The following is a 14794-nucleotide window of genomic DNA, read 5'->3' as shown; positions in this document are numbered from 1 at the left end:
ATTGCTTGAACTCAGAGTTGGAGACCAGCCTAAGCAAGAACGAGACCCCTGTCTCTACTGAAAAAAAAAAAAAAAATAGCCAGCTGTAGTCCCGGCTACTCAGGAAGTTGAGGCAAGAAACCCCATCTCTTTAAAAAAAAAAAAAAATAGCTGGGCATTGTGGCAGGAGCCTATAGTCTGAGCTACTCAGGAAGTTGAGGCAAGAGGATCGCTTGAGCCCAAGAATCCGAGGTTGCTGTGAGCTATGATGCCACAGTCTCTACCAAGGGCAACAAAGTGAGACTACCTCAAAAAAAAAAAAAAAATGCTGTTAGATGATGTTATCTTCATCCCTCCTTTCCAATTTCCTCTAGCACCTGCCCACTAGACCCCAGGATGAGATGAAGAGGCTGAAAACAAGCAAGAAGCACAATAAAAGAACCAGAAAGCGAGTCATAGATTGCGGATGGTAAAAGGAGCTGAATGCAGAAGAGAAACCCTAACTTCTTCTGCTGTACCCAATCGCCTCGTGATTCCAGGCAGCCATTTCATTTAAAATCCCTTACAGAGGCGGGCGCCTATAATCCCAGCTACTCGGGAGGCTGAGGCAAGAGAATCGCTTAAGCCCAGGAGTTGGCGGTTGCTGTGAGCTGTGTGAGGCCACGGCACTCTACCGAGGGCCATAAAGTGAGACTCTATCTCTACAAAAAAAAAAAAAATCCCTTACAGAGGCCTATCCTCTGGCATTAGAGCCAGGAGGAAGGGGTGTGTTCTGGGTTGGCTGATGACACATGGACTTCTGTTTACCTTGCCTCACTCGACAAATATTAAGAATCTGCTATGTCAGACCCTCTGCTCAACTCTGCATACCCAAAAGAAAATGAGATGCAGGGCGGTGGACGTCAGGGGCTGGGAGAGGAGGGGATGTAGCATCAGTGTTTAATGGGGACAGTTTTATTTGGGGAGGATGAAAAAGTTCTAGAGATAGTTAACATTACAGAACTGTAACTTTAAAGTGGTTAAAATGGCAAGTCTTATGTACATTTAACCACAGCAAAAAAAAAAAACTCCTCCTCCTTTGGAATAACAGGTTTTCTTATGAATTATTCAACTCTGTTTCCTCCAGATTAAATCTTCTGAATTCTTTTGCATGTACTTCTCGTCATCAGAATGCTCTGCTAAGAAGCCAAACATTCAGAAATCTGTCAGTTCAGGACACAAACCCCACTCAGCTTTGTACTCCCAGTATGTGCCCACCAATGCCAGTCCAGCAGAAGTTCCCAAAGCCTTGGCTGAAGGCATTTACTCCCTTCTAACCTCAGAAAAAGTCCCAGGTATAAGAATAAAACCTGGGCGGCGCCTGTGGCTCAGTCGGTAAGGCGCCGGCCCCATATACCGAGGGTGGCGGGTTCAAACCCGGCCCCGGCCAAACTGCAACCAAAAAATAGCCGGGCGTTGTGGCGGGCGCCTGTAGTCCCAGCTACTCGGGAGGCTGAGGCAAGAGAATCGCTTAAGCCCAGGAGTTGGAGGTTGCTGTGAGCTGTGTGAGGCCATGGCACTCTACTGAGGGCCATAAAGTGAGACTCTGTCTCTACAAAAAAAAAAAAAAAAAAAAAAAAGAATAAAACCTGTCCTCTAATCCTCTACCAAGACACCAATCTAGATCACGTGCTCCTGGAGGGCGCAACTATTTCTCATACAGGCTGTCTTCAATCCACAAAACAAGCCATAATCCAAAAGTCTCCAAATACTTTACCAAGAAACATCATGGATGGTGTTATAGCCCTCAGCCAACCCAAAAAGCCTGTTTACCACAGGTCACAGAAATTACACATTTGTAATTAAATCACACAGAAAACAACACCAGTGGCACATAGTCTAGAATGCTAGCTGCAGACTGCCCTCCTGCCTTATCCTCACATATACCCTGCCACCGGGGAGCCAGTGAGTGAACACAAGCTCCATTCTGGAATGAGTCAAACTTGAGTCTGAAACTGGGCTCTGCCACTTACTGGCTGTCCAAGCTTAGGCAAGTTAATTAACTTCCAAGTTAACTTCTCTAAGCTTGGTTCTTTCATCTAGAAAATGAGGACAATACCCTTTAAATCAAAGGGTTACTGTGAGGGATAATGAGATTACATAAAGAAATAACCTACCACATAGCAAGTTTTCATTGCTATTCTTATTCCAGCCCCAACGTCCCCTTTTGAAATGAAAACAGTTTTTTGAGACAGTCTTACTTTGTCGTCCTCGGTAGAGTGCCAGTAGCATTACAGCTCACAGCAACTTCAGGCTCTTGGGCTTAAGCAATTCTCTTGCCTCAACCTCCCAAGTAGCTGGGACTACAGGTGCCTGCCACAACTCCTGGCTTTTTTAGACACGGGGTCTTGTACTTGCTCAGGCTGGTCTCGAACCTGTAAATTCAGGCAATCCACCCGCCTTGTCCTCCAAGAGTGCTAGGATTACAGGCATGAGCCACCACGCCCGGCCTTTGAAAATGTTTTTTTTTTTAGAGACGGAGTCTCACTTTGTCACCCTCGGTAGAGTGCCGTAGTATCATAGCTCACAGCAACCTCCAGCTCTTGGGCTTAGGTGATTCTCTTGCCTCAGCCTCCCGAGTAGCTGGGACTACAGGTGCTCATCACAACACCCAGCTATTTTTTTGTTGCAGTTTGGCCAGGGCTGGGTTCGAACCCACCACCCTCAGTATATGGAGCTGGCGCCCTACTCACTGAGCCACAGGGGCTGCCTGGAAAACGTTATTTTTAAAAATGAATTTTTTTTACTTCAGATTAATATAAGGGTACAAACAATTGGGTTGTATAAATTACACATGAAAGTCAAGAAGAAGGAGGAGGAGGATGGGAGGGGGGGAGGATGGGTAGAGGGAGGGTAATTGGTGGAACCACACCTATGGTGCATTTTACAAGGGTACATGTTAAATCTACTAAGTGTAGAATATAAATGTCTTAACACAATAACTAAGAAAATGAGGTGAAGGCTATGTTAACCAGTTTGATGAAAGTATTTCAAATTGTATATAAAACCAGCACATTGTACCCCCATAATTGCATTAATGTACAGAGCTATGATTTAATTAAAAAATAATAATAAAATAAATAAATAAATAAAAAAGGTTAAAGTCAGAGTTGTAGCTGTGTCCTACACCCAGGGAGTGTGCCACATATCCATGCACTGTAACCACTGGGTGGGAAGCTATTGAACCTGAACCCCTTTCCATTTTCCCCCTTTTTGAATTTGAGATTTTCTTTGCTTTGCGATTATTAATCCCCAATTTCAAATTGGTATTGAGTACATGTGATGCTTTTTTCCCCAATCTTGTGATCCTTTACTCAGGAGAATGTTCTCCTGAGCCATCCAGGTTGTTAGGATGCAAAATATAGGGTTTCCTAGAGGTCTAGAAGGATAAAGAACCAATCAACTCTGATCCACACACGTCCTATTCCTCCTATGCTGCTTTGGCACAGGGTAGTCCCACTGTGAGGAATGGACTTGCTAAGGTTAGAGGGACTCTCTCCAGCTTCTCCATACCTTAGCTAGATAAGGCCAGGAGCCGATCAACTTCTGCTCTCCTGACTCAGATCTGGAGTCACAGAGATGTGGATAGCAGCTTTGCTGGGCAGGTTCAGTATGTCCTGCTTGGATGCTCTGCTCCCAGCCACCACCCTCCAAAAGATACACTTGGGCAAAGTACCTTCTTCTTCCCACATTGCCTAGGTCACTCCCTTGCAATGTGAGCAATGATATTCATGCACCACCCCTCAATCTTCAAAAGTACAACTGTGCGGGTGGCGCCTATGGCTCAGTGAGTAGGGCGCCGACCCCATATACCGATGGTAGTGGGTTCAAACCCAGCCTCGGCCAAACTGCAACCAAAAAACAGCCAGGCATTGTGGCGGGCGCCTATAGTCCCAGCTGCTCGGGAGGCTGAGGCAAGAGAATCGCGTAAGCCCAAAAGCTGGAGGTTGCTGTGAGCCGTGTGACATCATGGCACTCTACTAAGGGCGGTAAAGTGAGACTCTGTTTCTACAAAAAAAAAAAAAGTACAACTGTGCAATGAAAATACCCACAAAAAAAGACAAATGCACTGGCCCCTCTCTCAAGCCCCACATGCACATGCCTGCATCTGCCTCATGCTGCTTATAGCTTTCGGGGTCCCTGTCCAATTGTTTTATTGAAGACGCTTCCCTGAGCCACTCTGAATTAAAGACCAAGTACTGCATGCTGCAGCCACTTTCGTACAAATGTGCCTTGAAAGAAAGTGGGTGGGTGGTGAAAAGAGAACATGAAAATCTTCCTTACAGTCTGGCTGGGAGCCTACCCATTTACCTTCAGAGGTATGCTGGCAGACAAATAAAAGCTGTTCAAGGTGATATGTGCCATGCACAAAAGTAATTTAGAACCTACGTTCCTCTCTCCATCCAGAAAGAAGTAAACCAGGGAGAGTTGGGAACTACTTCCTACTTCATGAAGGAAACCTGTCCAGCCCTTCTCCTGGCCTCTCTCATGTCCATAACAAGTTCACAAGAGACACTAACAGCAATCTGGGTGGAAAAAAAATTCTTCGGTGGACTATTCCCTTCCCAACATTGCAGGATGACTACCATCCCTGATACCTTAAACGCCATTTGTGCTCCCAAGGCAATGTGACAGTTCAGCCTCTTTCCCCAACACTTCCAAACACCCCCCAGAGGGCAGAGGCACCCTGGCTGAGAGTCAGTGCCTGTACTATTTTGTATCCCTTGGGGCCCAGCATATACTTGGCATCCTGTATTGTTAGTGCACTGATTCTAGTAGGGAAGGATCAGTCGCAGAAATACTTAGATCCGTATTTCTTACGAAGCAATAATTACCAAACTCCTACTGTGTGTTTAGCATTTTTAGGGGCACAGTGAGGGATCAATAAGAAATATGGATCATAGTCCTTATACCAAAAGAAGTGGTAAGAAAAATCAGACCATAAGACATTATTCCATATAAGGCAATAGATAATCAAATGGCAAATGATAAGGTCTATGAGAAAGTGGATAAGTTGATCAATGAAGGCTGGCATAGTCATGGGAGGCTTGGTATTAAAAAAATCCAGAAGTTAAAAAAAAAAACAGAAGTTGAGGTGGCTCTTTAAAGAGGTGAAATTTTCCTTACTCAGTTCTACTAATTCTCAATCTGTCCCTGTAAGGACAGCTATTCATGGAAAACTCCTCTAAGCCTGTGGCTCCAGGAGCACAGGGTGATATGCACAGATTACTTACTTTTGTGCAAGTAATCCAAGCCCTTAAAATCCCATCCTTAAATGCAGCAGTTCTCAACCTGTGGGTCGTGACCCACAGGAACTGTATTAAAGGGCTGCAGCATTAGGAAGGTTGAGAACCACTGCTCCAATGGCTCCCAGTATTCCCAATTACCCTTAGGCAAATGGCCCCCACTTCCTCCATTCATTTCTCTCCAGCTACTCGGGCCCCTACCACAGGCTGTACTACCAAACTTTTCTCACAACCCACCCCACCACCTTCTATGTTGCTGTCCTCTTGACATTCAAGCTGCTCCTGGAGTCTGGCTCCTCCAAGAAGTCAAAGACTAGTGGTTTCCCCAACTCGTTTCATTTCAAACATGCAAAATCAGTTAACACTCCCCCTACACACCCCACTCAAGCTTTACTTGTATACAATGTAAATTCAGACTTTCATCTATTTATATACTTTTATATATTCATCTATTTATATTCTTTCTAATATTAGAAAGAATCCTACTTCCCACAGACCACAAGAGCTAAGCCCAGGGTTGGGCCTACTTGTTCTTATTTCTGTGAAACTCACCTATCTTCCCAGCCCTAGTCACCACTTAGGTTTATGACATGTGTAGTGATACATTCTTCTCCCTCATACACCCTCCTCTGCAGAGTCACATGTAAGTCCACAGACTCTTCTCCCAGTAAGTAAAAATGAGGGTGATATGCACGAATTATATGCCCTTTCCATATACATGTCTTTACCTTTTGAAACAATTTTTTATCCTTCTCACAAAAAGGTTCAGAAGAAATCCTTTTGGAAGTTAAGCCTGGAGGTTCTGCCCCATCCTCAGGCTCCTGGCCCTTGGTTGTTGACCAAATGTTCCACCTTAAGAATAGCCCCATTCTGGCTCAGCGCCTATAGCTCAAGTAGCTAGGGCACCAGCCACATACACCAGAGCTGGCAGGTTCAAATTCAGCCCGGGCCTGCCAAACAACAACAACTACAATAAAAAAAAAAATAGCCGGGCGTTGTGGTGGGCACCTGTAGTGCCAGCTACTTGGGAGGCTGAGGCAAGAGAATGGCTTAAGCCCAAGAGTTTGAGGGCTGTGAGCTACTCACTGAGCCACAGGCGCCACCCCCAAGAACCTTTTCAACTACCCTGTAGAAAGGTGTCTAACTTTTTTTTTCCTGCTGCACACTGGATGAAGAAGAGTTGTCTTGGGCCATACATTAAATACACAAACACTAACGAAAGCTGATGAGCGCAAAAAAAATAAAAAAGGTCCACGCACAATTTCCATAATATCTGACACCACAGATAAGCAAAACAGGTCCCAAATAATACACAAGCAGCCCATAGACTGCAAATTGGATACCCTCATGAGGAACTTCCCATAGATGGGAGAAACCCATACTCCACGACTGGCTGGTGGCTAGGAGGAAAATGGCTAGAAAAACTGGAGAGGAGAAAATGCATGTGAATTGTGGACAGGGTCCAAGACTTCTACCAAGTGGTGTTTATGTATTTTCCTATATTCCGTGGGCATTCAAGAAATGCTTTTGGAATTGACTCATTAACACAATTACTTTTTGTTCTATCTCTTCTATGTAGGGAATAAAAGACTGAGAGGGACAGTGGTAAAAAGTGAGTGCTGAAGTGAGTGGGGACCGAGCATCAGATTTCAAGAGGACTGACCATAGGATAACAGAAAATGAGTGTAATTCATGGCAATCAGATTTAACAAAATGTCCCACCCATTAGGGTTCTAAGATACTGAGAAAAGCAGTAACAGTAAAGAAAACAGAGTGTAAGATTGCAAAGGCATTTCTTAGGTAGATGCTTCCTGAGTTCTGGTTAAATAGCTTTGTTTAGTATTGCGCACAATATTGCCTTCTTCCCATAGTACAGCGGTTCTAAACCTGTGGGTCTTAACCCACAGGAACTGTATTAAAGGGCCACAGCATTAGGAAGGTTGAGAACCACTGCCATAGTATCATGTGAGTTGAAGCCACAGGTTCCCCACCTCTGAGAGAAAACCTAATTTTTCCATACAGTAGCTTGACAATGCTTGGTGACTGGAAAAGGAAAAGATATTGTTGATAACTTTCTCTGATTCAATTTTGTCTGGAGACAGAAAGATTAGATAGACTTGAAGAGGGTGTCTAGAGATGCTTTCAGTGCAAAAGAATTTTACATTTCTATGTTGAAAGGTTACTGTTTTCCTCATTTTTAGAAATATGCCAGAATGCATTCTTTTTTTTTAAACAGTTTCACTCTGTTGCTCAGGCTACAGTGCCACAGCATCAGCCTAGCTCATAGCAACCTCAAACTCCTGAGTTCAAGCCATCCTCCTACCTCACCCTCCCAAGTAGCTGGGGCCACAGGCATGCGCCACCACACCCAGCTAATTTTTCTATTTTTAGTAGAGATAGGGTCTCACTTTGCTCAGGCTGATCTTGAACTCCTAAGATCAATTGATCCTTCTGCTTTGGAGCCTGGCCCAGAATGCAATCTTATCAAGAACTGTTGCACACTTCCTGCTAACATGTCCCTAAATGACAAACTAGGATGCTCTCCATGTCCAAGCATAGGTACACAGCCCAAAGCTGAGAGGAATGGAAGCTGGATTTGAAATTGGAGTTCTATACAACATAGGTTAATGGAGTTCTTGGGATGAGAGGATAGGGATGGACCAGTGGACTCTTGCTGATATTCTGTTATCTTTTTTTTTTTTTGTAGAGACAGAGTCTCACTTTATGGCCCTTGGTAGAGTACCGTGGCCTCACACAGCTCACAGCAACCTCCAACTCCTGGGCTTAAGCGATTCTCTTGCCTCAGCCTCCCAAGTAGCTGGAACTACAGGCGCCCGCCACAACGCCCGGCTATCTTACTGTTATCTTTAATTATCAAAACTCACTTTCCCCGGTCGGGCACAGTAGTACACGCCTTTAATTCTAGCACTCTGGGAGGCCGAGGCAGGTGGATTACCTGAGCTCAGGAGTTTGAGACCAGCCTGAGCAAGAGCCAGACCCCGTCTCTACTAAAAATAAAAAACTAGCCAGGCATGGTGGCAGGCACCTATAGTCCCAGCTACTTGGGAGGCTAAGGCAGGAGGATCTTTTGAGCCCAAGAGTTTGAGGTTGCTGTGAGCTATGAGGACACAGCACTCTACCCAGGGTGACAGAGTGAGACTTTGTCTCAAAAAAAAAAAAAAAAAAAAAAGAAAGAAAGAAACAACAACAACAGGCTTGGCGCCTGTAGCTCTGGCAGCTAGGGTGCCAGCCACATACACTGGAGCTGGCAGGTTCAAATCCAGCTCAGGCCAAAAAATAGCTGGGCATTGTGGCAGGCGCCTATAGTCCCAGCTACTTGGGAGGCTGAGGCAAGAAAATCGCTTGGGCCCAGGAGTTTGAGATTGCTGTGAGCTGTGACGCCACAGCACTCTACCCAGGACAACAGCTCGAAACTTTCTCAAAAAAAGAAAGAAAGAAAAGAAAAGAAAAACAAACAAACAAAAAAAACAGGGGGGGTGCCTGTAGCTCAGTGGTTAGGGTGCCAGCCACATGCACCAGGGGGCTGGTGGGTTTGAACCTGGCCCGGGCCTGCTAAACAAAAACAAAAACAAAAACAAAAAAAATAGGCAGGCATTGTGGTGGGCACCTGTAGTCCCAGCTAGTTGGGAGGCTGAGCAAGAGAATCACTTGTCCCCAAGAGTTTGAGCTTGCTGTGAGCTATGACAACACAGTACTCTACAGAGAGTGATAAAGTGAGACTCTGTCCCAGAAAACAAACAAACAAACACCCCTCACTTTCCCCAAGAACCTCCCCTCCATGTATATCACTAAGGACCACAGCAATCTGTCCTAATCCATAGCATGAAAGATGGTGTTGGGGAATCGCTCAACAGTTTTAGCAAAGTTCTACAGAATCTCTCTTCCATCATTTTACCAAAGCAGCATTTCACTTCACGCCAAATGCCACAAGCTCCCCAAATGGCCCAGCCTGCACATGCACTTCTCTAGGGGAAAAAGTCACCACATAAAGCACTTACTTCTGCTGCGGGAGGTCAGTCTTTCCATTCCCCTAACTAAGTCATTTGTCGTCAACATTTGGACAGCAAGCGCATCAGAACACAGTATCAGTCGCATGTTGCTCAGCAGCCTAGAAATACATGCCCAGAACTGCCAGTTTCCAAGTGTGCTGGCTCTACAGCAGCATGAAGAGAGGAGGAAGGCAAGGAGACTTCTCCAAAGAACGGACACAATACAAAATATCACTTGAAAAAGAACATCTCGGGTGGCGCCTGTGGCTCAAGGAGTAGGGCGCCGGTCCCATATGCCGGAGGTGGCGGGTTCAAACCCAGCCCTGGCCAAAAACCACAAAAAAAAAAAAAAAAAAAGAAAAAGAACATCTCTGTCAGCAGTTACCACCTAGCAACAAGTCCTTCTTCAATGTGCTCCATGGTATTATTTCAATATAGCGACATGAAACACAACTCCACAGTCTCAAGGACACTGCAGTCTAAAACTTCTAACAAGTTGGACAGTAGAAAGAAGCTGTTTGATTTATGAAGTGGGTCAACCAAAAGGAGCAATGTGAAAGGAAAGCAGTCAGCCTGGGGTCTGCCTCTCCTTGTCCCATCTATTTCCGCCGATATTTATCTTTTGTGAGAAGCCAAGAATCAGAAGATTCTTCTGGAATATAACCAAGCTTGGGCACAAAGAAGGTTTAAAACAAGAGGCCCAAATTTTCTCTTGGATGGTCCTAGCTTTACTTCAAAGGCAACACTCATATGAAGGCTTCTAGAACCCTATTTACTACTAGACAACATCTGATTCCAAAAACATCTCAGAAAGGAAATATTCTTAATGTATATGTAAAAGAGGGAAGGGCAAGAGGAAGGCTGAGAATAAACTTAAATTTATTCAATACTTTCTCTAAGCAAGTATTACGCTAAGAACTTTCACTTGTTATAATACAAATACACACTTATTCAACAAACATTTGAGCCCCCACTATGTGTAAAAACACTGGTATGGGCACTGGGAATTTCACTGAACTTACGTTTTTGTTGGTTTTTTTTTTTTTTTTTTTTAGGGACAGTTTCACTTTATCACCTTCGGTAGAGTGCCGTGGCATCACAGCTCACAGCAACCTCTAACTCCTGGGTTTAGGCGATTCTCTTGCCTCAGCCTCCCTAGTAGCTGGGACTACAGGCACCTGCCACAACGCCTGGCTATTTTTTTTGTTGTTGGCTATTTTTTTTTTTTTTGTTGTTGTTGTTGCAGTTTGGCCTGGGCTGGGTTTGAACCCACCACCCTCGGTATATGGGGCCAGCGCCCTACTCACTAAGCCACAGGTGCCACCCCCCATTTTTGTTGGTGTTGACAGAAATAAATATATATGCCAGCTGGTGATGAATACTATAAAGAAAGATAAAGCAGACTAAGGGAATGCTACATAAAATTTTATATGAAAATAAAGCAAAGGAAGGAGTGCTATTTTAGACAGAGTTGCTCTGGAAGCCTTCTCTAATTGCAATTTGATAACAATAACCACAATAAGGGCTACCACATATATGATCATTATTTGCTCAGAACTGGATTAAGCATTTACTGTGCAGTATTTCATTTAATCCTCACCAACTCTGATTTTACTACTATTACCACACCCACTAAACAGGAGAAAATGGAGCTTAAGAGAGGTAAGACTCTTGGCAGAATCTACAGTAAGGGGAGCAAGGCCAAAGATGTAAGTAAGTGAGGAAGCCAGAATTTGAACTCAGGAATACAACTGCAAACCCCATGCTTCCTCTCGCCATGCCATACTACTATGCTAGTAGAGAAAAAGAGCCTCAAAGAGGTGAAGTGTGGGTGTGGTCACAAAGTGGGGAGGTCCACTGGACTCCCCATATGTGGCTAAGAGAATGATACAATTCAGTCTTCCTTAATATCAGTCTATTACTCTGACCAGCAGTGAAAACCAAGCCTTATCTTAAAACAAGAGCAGAAAGGCACTTTGGACTCTTTCAGGACAGCTAACAAATGCTGAATATGTTCTTCTGCCATCCCCCTCCCCAGCCCCCAACACAAGATGGTTTAGTAGAGAGATATCATTTCTCACTGGAAAACAGAAACAAAAGATGACTGAGTGCTCTACAGTGCCACAGCTGCCCTCTTAGGTGGAGTGGAGGGGACAACAGGAGAAAAGGTCGGCAGCAAGGAGAAAAGAGAAAGCAGGCTCTCTCTAGGCCATTTAAAAGAAAGTACAGCTCTTCCTCAAGCCCTGGACTACTGAGGTGGAAGCAGGGAACACAGAATGCTTCCTTAAGAAGCATAAGGCAGGACAGACAGACGTACTGGGAGCAGGCCACCCAGCTTCCTGAGCAGAGCAAAAAGAGAATAAGGGAGAAGGCAATTGAAGAAGGAAGCTAACAATGCTTCAAGTCCAGAAGGGAAACACTATATCCAAGGTCAGAAGGTGTTTGCAGAATTGCTGGAAATCTCATGTTGAGGGTACAGGCCAAACTACCAGAAGAGGCTAAAAGAAAAGAGAAGCCCAAGCAGAGTCCCACAAGGTTCAAAACAAAGGTCATGGTCTAGACCTACCCATTTTTTTATTATATTTCAGTCAACACAGCCACAGGAACTGTAGCCGGAGTTAATCAACAACTAAGGACAGAAAAGTGGGGGTTCATCCCAGAGTGGAGCACATTAAGAGACTTTTACTCAGAGTATGGATTTCCATCTTATATCCCCACTGATGTGAGCATCTCAGTTTAAACCTGGCTAAACTGATCTTAAGAATCTCCCCCCCTAAAGCCTTCAGACTTTCTCCCCATCAACACACACACAAAGAAATTTAATGCTTTATCTCCCTCCCAACCTCTTATCTCCAGCAAGTCAGGTCTCATAGCCCAACATTGCACCAAACAAATTATGACCTGAATGGCAAGAAAAAACTGTGTCACCTAGAGAAACCCAATTAACAACATGACTCTGCTCTCTTCAATTCCCCTCTCCCCTCCAGTCTTATCCGGGGCACCTATGTGGCTGACCGCCTTTTCCCACAACTGGCCATATTCCCTGGCTAACTCAAAAGCCAGAAGACAATTTGAACAGAGGCCTCCAGAGCAAGTGACCTAGACATGGGAAATCCTGCTCTCCCCACACCCGGGCCTGTTCAGAGCTAGAAAGGGCACAGGATCAAAACACCACCTGGGTAATGGTTTTGAGTGTTCACCTTGAAATCACTAAGTTGCTCCTAAAGCCAAAGCTCCCTGCTGAAGAAAAACACATAAATGCTGCTGAAAGCTCCCAAACCAGAGCATGTAAGTGCCCCACAAGGGACAATAAATGGGTATCTCGAAGAAATTCCTCCTGCAGTTGTTTCCTCACAACTCCTTTCCTAATTAGTCCCTCTCCTGAGAGATCTCCATTGTTTCCACCCCTCAGCGAACATACAAATAAATACCCACCCACAGCTTTTCCAAACCTCCAGCCTGACCACATGCAGTATGTGTTTTTTGTGTGTGCATATATAAACATCCGCTTCCCAGCCCAGGCTAGGGCTAGAGTTCCAAAAAGAATAAATGCTTCCCCTTCTCCCCCCAGCGTACTTGTCTGCCCTTCCAGCGCCACAATGCTGCAGAGTTGGCAATGTAATATTCAGGGACCCTGAGACCGGAAATGCCAGGTCCTGGACTGCTGCACTTGAAACAGGAGAGAAGAGACAGGGAAAACTGAACACGGGGTTGAGGCAGGAGGTGTGGGGTGGGGCGGGGAGGCTGAAATTCCGACCAGGGAAGGGATACAATTCAGGGGTAGGCGAGGAAGAGAAAGAGGGATGAGGGGGAGGCGTCAAACAGTTGCAAAGTCAAAATTCCAGGAGCAAAGAAAGAGGGGGAGGTTGGAGATGTAAGTAAGAGCAAAGGTGGAAAGAGGGCCAAGAGGCCACAGTAAAGATTCTGCAGGTGATAAAGGGGGCTAAGTTGAGCCTCAAACACGTTGGAGAAGGGGTTCTGAACCCCAGAGTAAAGGCAGGGATGTCAGGGAAGTGTGGGGGCGGGGCACCACAGGGTGGGGACCGAACTCGCTCTCAGAATCTGCAGTGAGTGGTGAGAAGGGGAGCAGAGGGCGGGCGCCCAGCAGCGGCGGGAGCCCGGGAAAGGGGAATGGGTCGCCGATGGGAACCAAGCTGGTGGAGGGGGCGCCCAGGGAGAACGTGAGGCGTGCAGCCATCCAGCTCCCTCCCTTGTGGCTGGGACGCGACCCTGAGCGAAGCTTGGGGGGGGGGGCGGCGCGCTCACCCGCAGGGCGGACAGGTCGATGTCGTCCAGGCTGCGGGCGGGGGCTGGGTCGCCCATGGCCTCCGCGGGGAACTGAGCCCCGGGGCCGCTCACGCTCCGGCTCGATTATTCCACTGCCGCCGTCGCCGCTTCTCCCCCATCTGGGGGCCCTGGGGGGGACTCCACCGCGCCTCCCCCGGAGACCGGGGAGGGGAGGGCCGGCGGAAGGACCGACCCACCCACTGACAGGAGCTATATCGCCCCAGAGCCTGCAACCCGAGCCTCCCCACTCTCCTGCGCAGGCGCGGAGCGACGGCGCCCAGGGAGGGTGGAAGAGCGAACGTGACGTGAGCGCGTCGGGTCCCCCTCCCCCTAGGCGGCGACACCTGCGCGCAGGCGCAGCACCGACAGCGAAAGGCGCGCGCGAGGACTGAGCGGCCGCGCGAGCCTGGCGTGAAAGAAGTGGGCGGCGGCCGAGGTGGCCGCGGAGCGCGCCCACCAGCTGGCGCGTGCGCATACGCGTTTCCTTTCACGTCCCTGCTTTTTGCCCCTTCTCTCCCCTGTTTCCTTCTTGGATCTCCTTTGACGCCTTTTCTTCCCTTTCCGTCCTTCTTTCCGTGTGCCAGCTGCCAATCAAGCCACCCACCTCTCTATTTGCGGGGGAAGGGAGGCGGGACCCAACCCCCTCTATTACTAGGGGGGTTGTTATGGTAACTCCCCACGCGAGGGCTGGGTGGCCTCCAGATAGGACGGGTTGTCCACCCACCCAGTTGCCATGGCAACAGTGGAACCCTGAAGGAGGGGCCTCTCTGAAAACTTGGCTGGAGAAACCACGTGGGAGGTGGGGGAGGGCACTGACTGTCTCAGGAATGCCCTTTACTCCCTTCCCTAGCTGGAGTGGGGAGTAAAGAGGGGATCTGAGATCTCAGGATAGAGCTGAGATCTACCGCAGAGCTGCATCAGTGCACCTCTCTGTTAACAAAGTGTTCTGCAGCAAAGGAACTGTTTTAACAATTACTCATTGACCATTCCTGGAGTGGCACGTGGTGAAAGGGGTAACAGAGGGGAAGAGGAGAAATCTGTGTTCAATCCCTTCAAGTCTTGGGTCACCTTAGATCTAGTCATATTGGCACTGCACCCCCAGCTATTAGGCTCAGTAATGCTATGTAAGAACAAGGAGTTATTCTGCCACTGGCATGCTGTTTGACCTTGAGCAAGTTGCTTCGCGTCCCTGGGCTTTTCTTTTACTGTGATGTTGAGGAGGAATGCTGTGTG

At 46.8% G+C, this 14794-nt stretch overlaps 1 protein-coding gene across 16 annotated transcripts in view; it reads right to left on the bottom strand.

Moving 5' to 3' along the window:
- The window catches only part of MINK1 (misshapen like kinase 1), a 61634-nt gene extending 47795 nt beyond the window's left edge, over positions 1 to 13839 (bottom strand). For 12 of the 16 annotated variants that reach the window (XM_053568795.1, XM_053568796.1, XM_053568801.1 and 9 more), the window contains exon 1: positions 13541 to 13810. In XM_053568795.1, coding sequence (XP_053424770.1) covers positions 13541 to 13597 — 57 coding nt within the window. In that variant the 5' untranslated portion in view covers positions 13598 to 13810. Of the gene's footprint in view, positions 1 to 13540 lie in introns of all 16 variants that reach the window. The other 4 variants (XM_053568807.1, XM_053568811.1, XM_053568812.1 and 1 more) reach the window with 1 other exon arrangement.
- Between the last annotated feature and the right edge of the window lie 955 nt (positions 13840 to 14794).

Source organism: Nycticebus coucang, chromosome 18, assembly GCF_027406575.1.
Source record: "Nycticebus coucang isolate mNycCou1 chromosome 18, mNycCou1.pri, whole genome shotgun sequence".
NCBI lineage: Eukaryota > Metazoa > Chordata > Mammalia > Primates > Lorisidae > Nycticebus > Nycticebus coucang.
The sequence above is the reverse complement of the archived record's forward strand: the minus strand, read 5'-3'. Positions and strand labels throughout refer to the sequence as shown.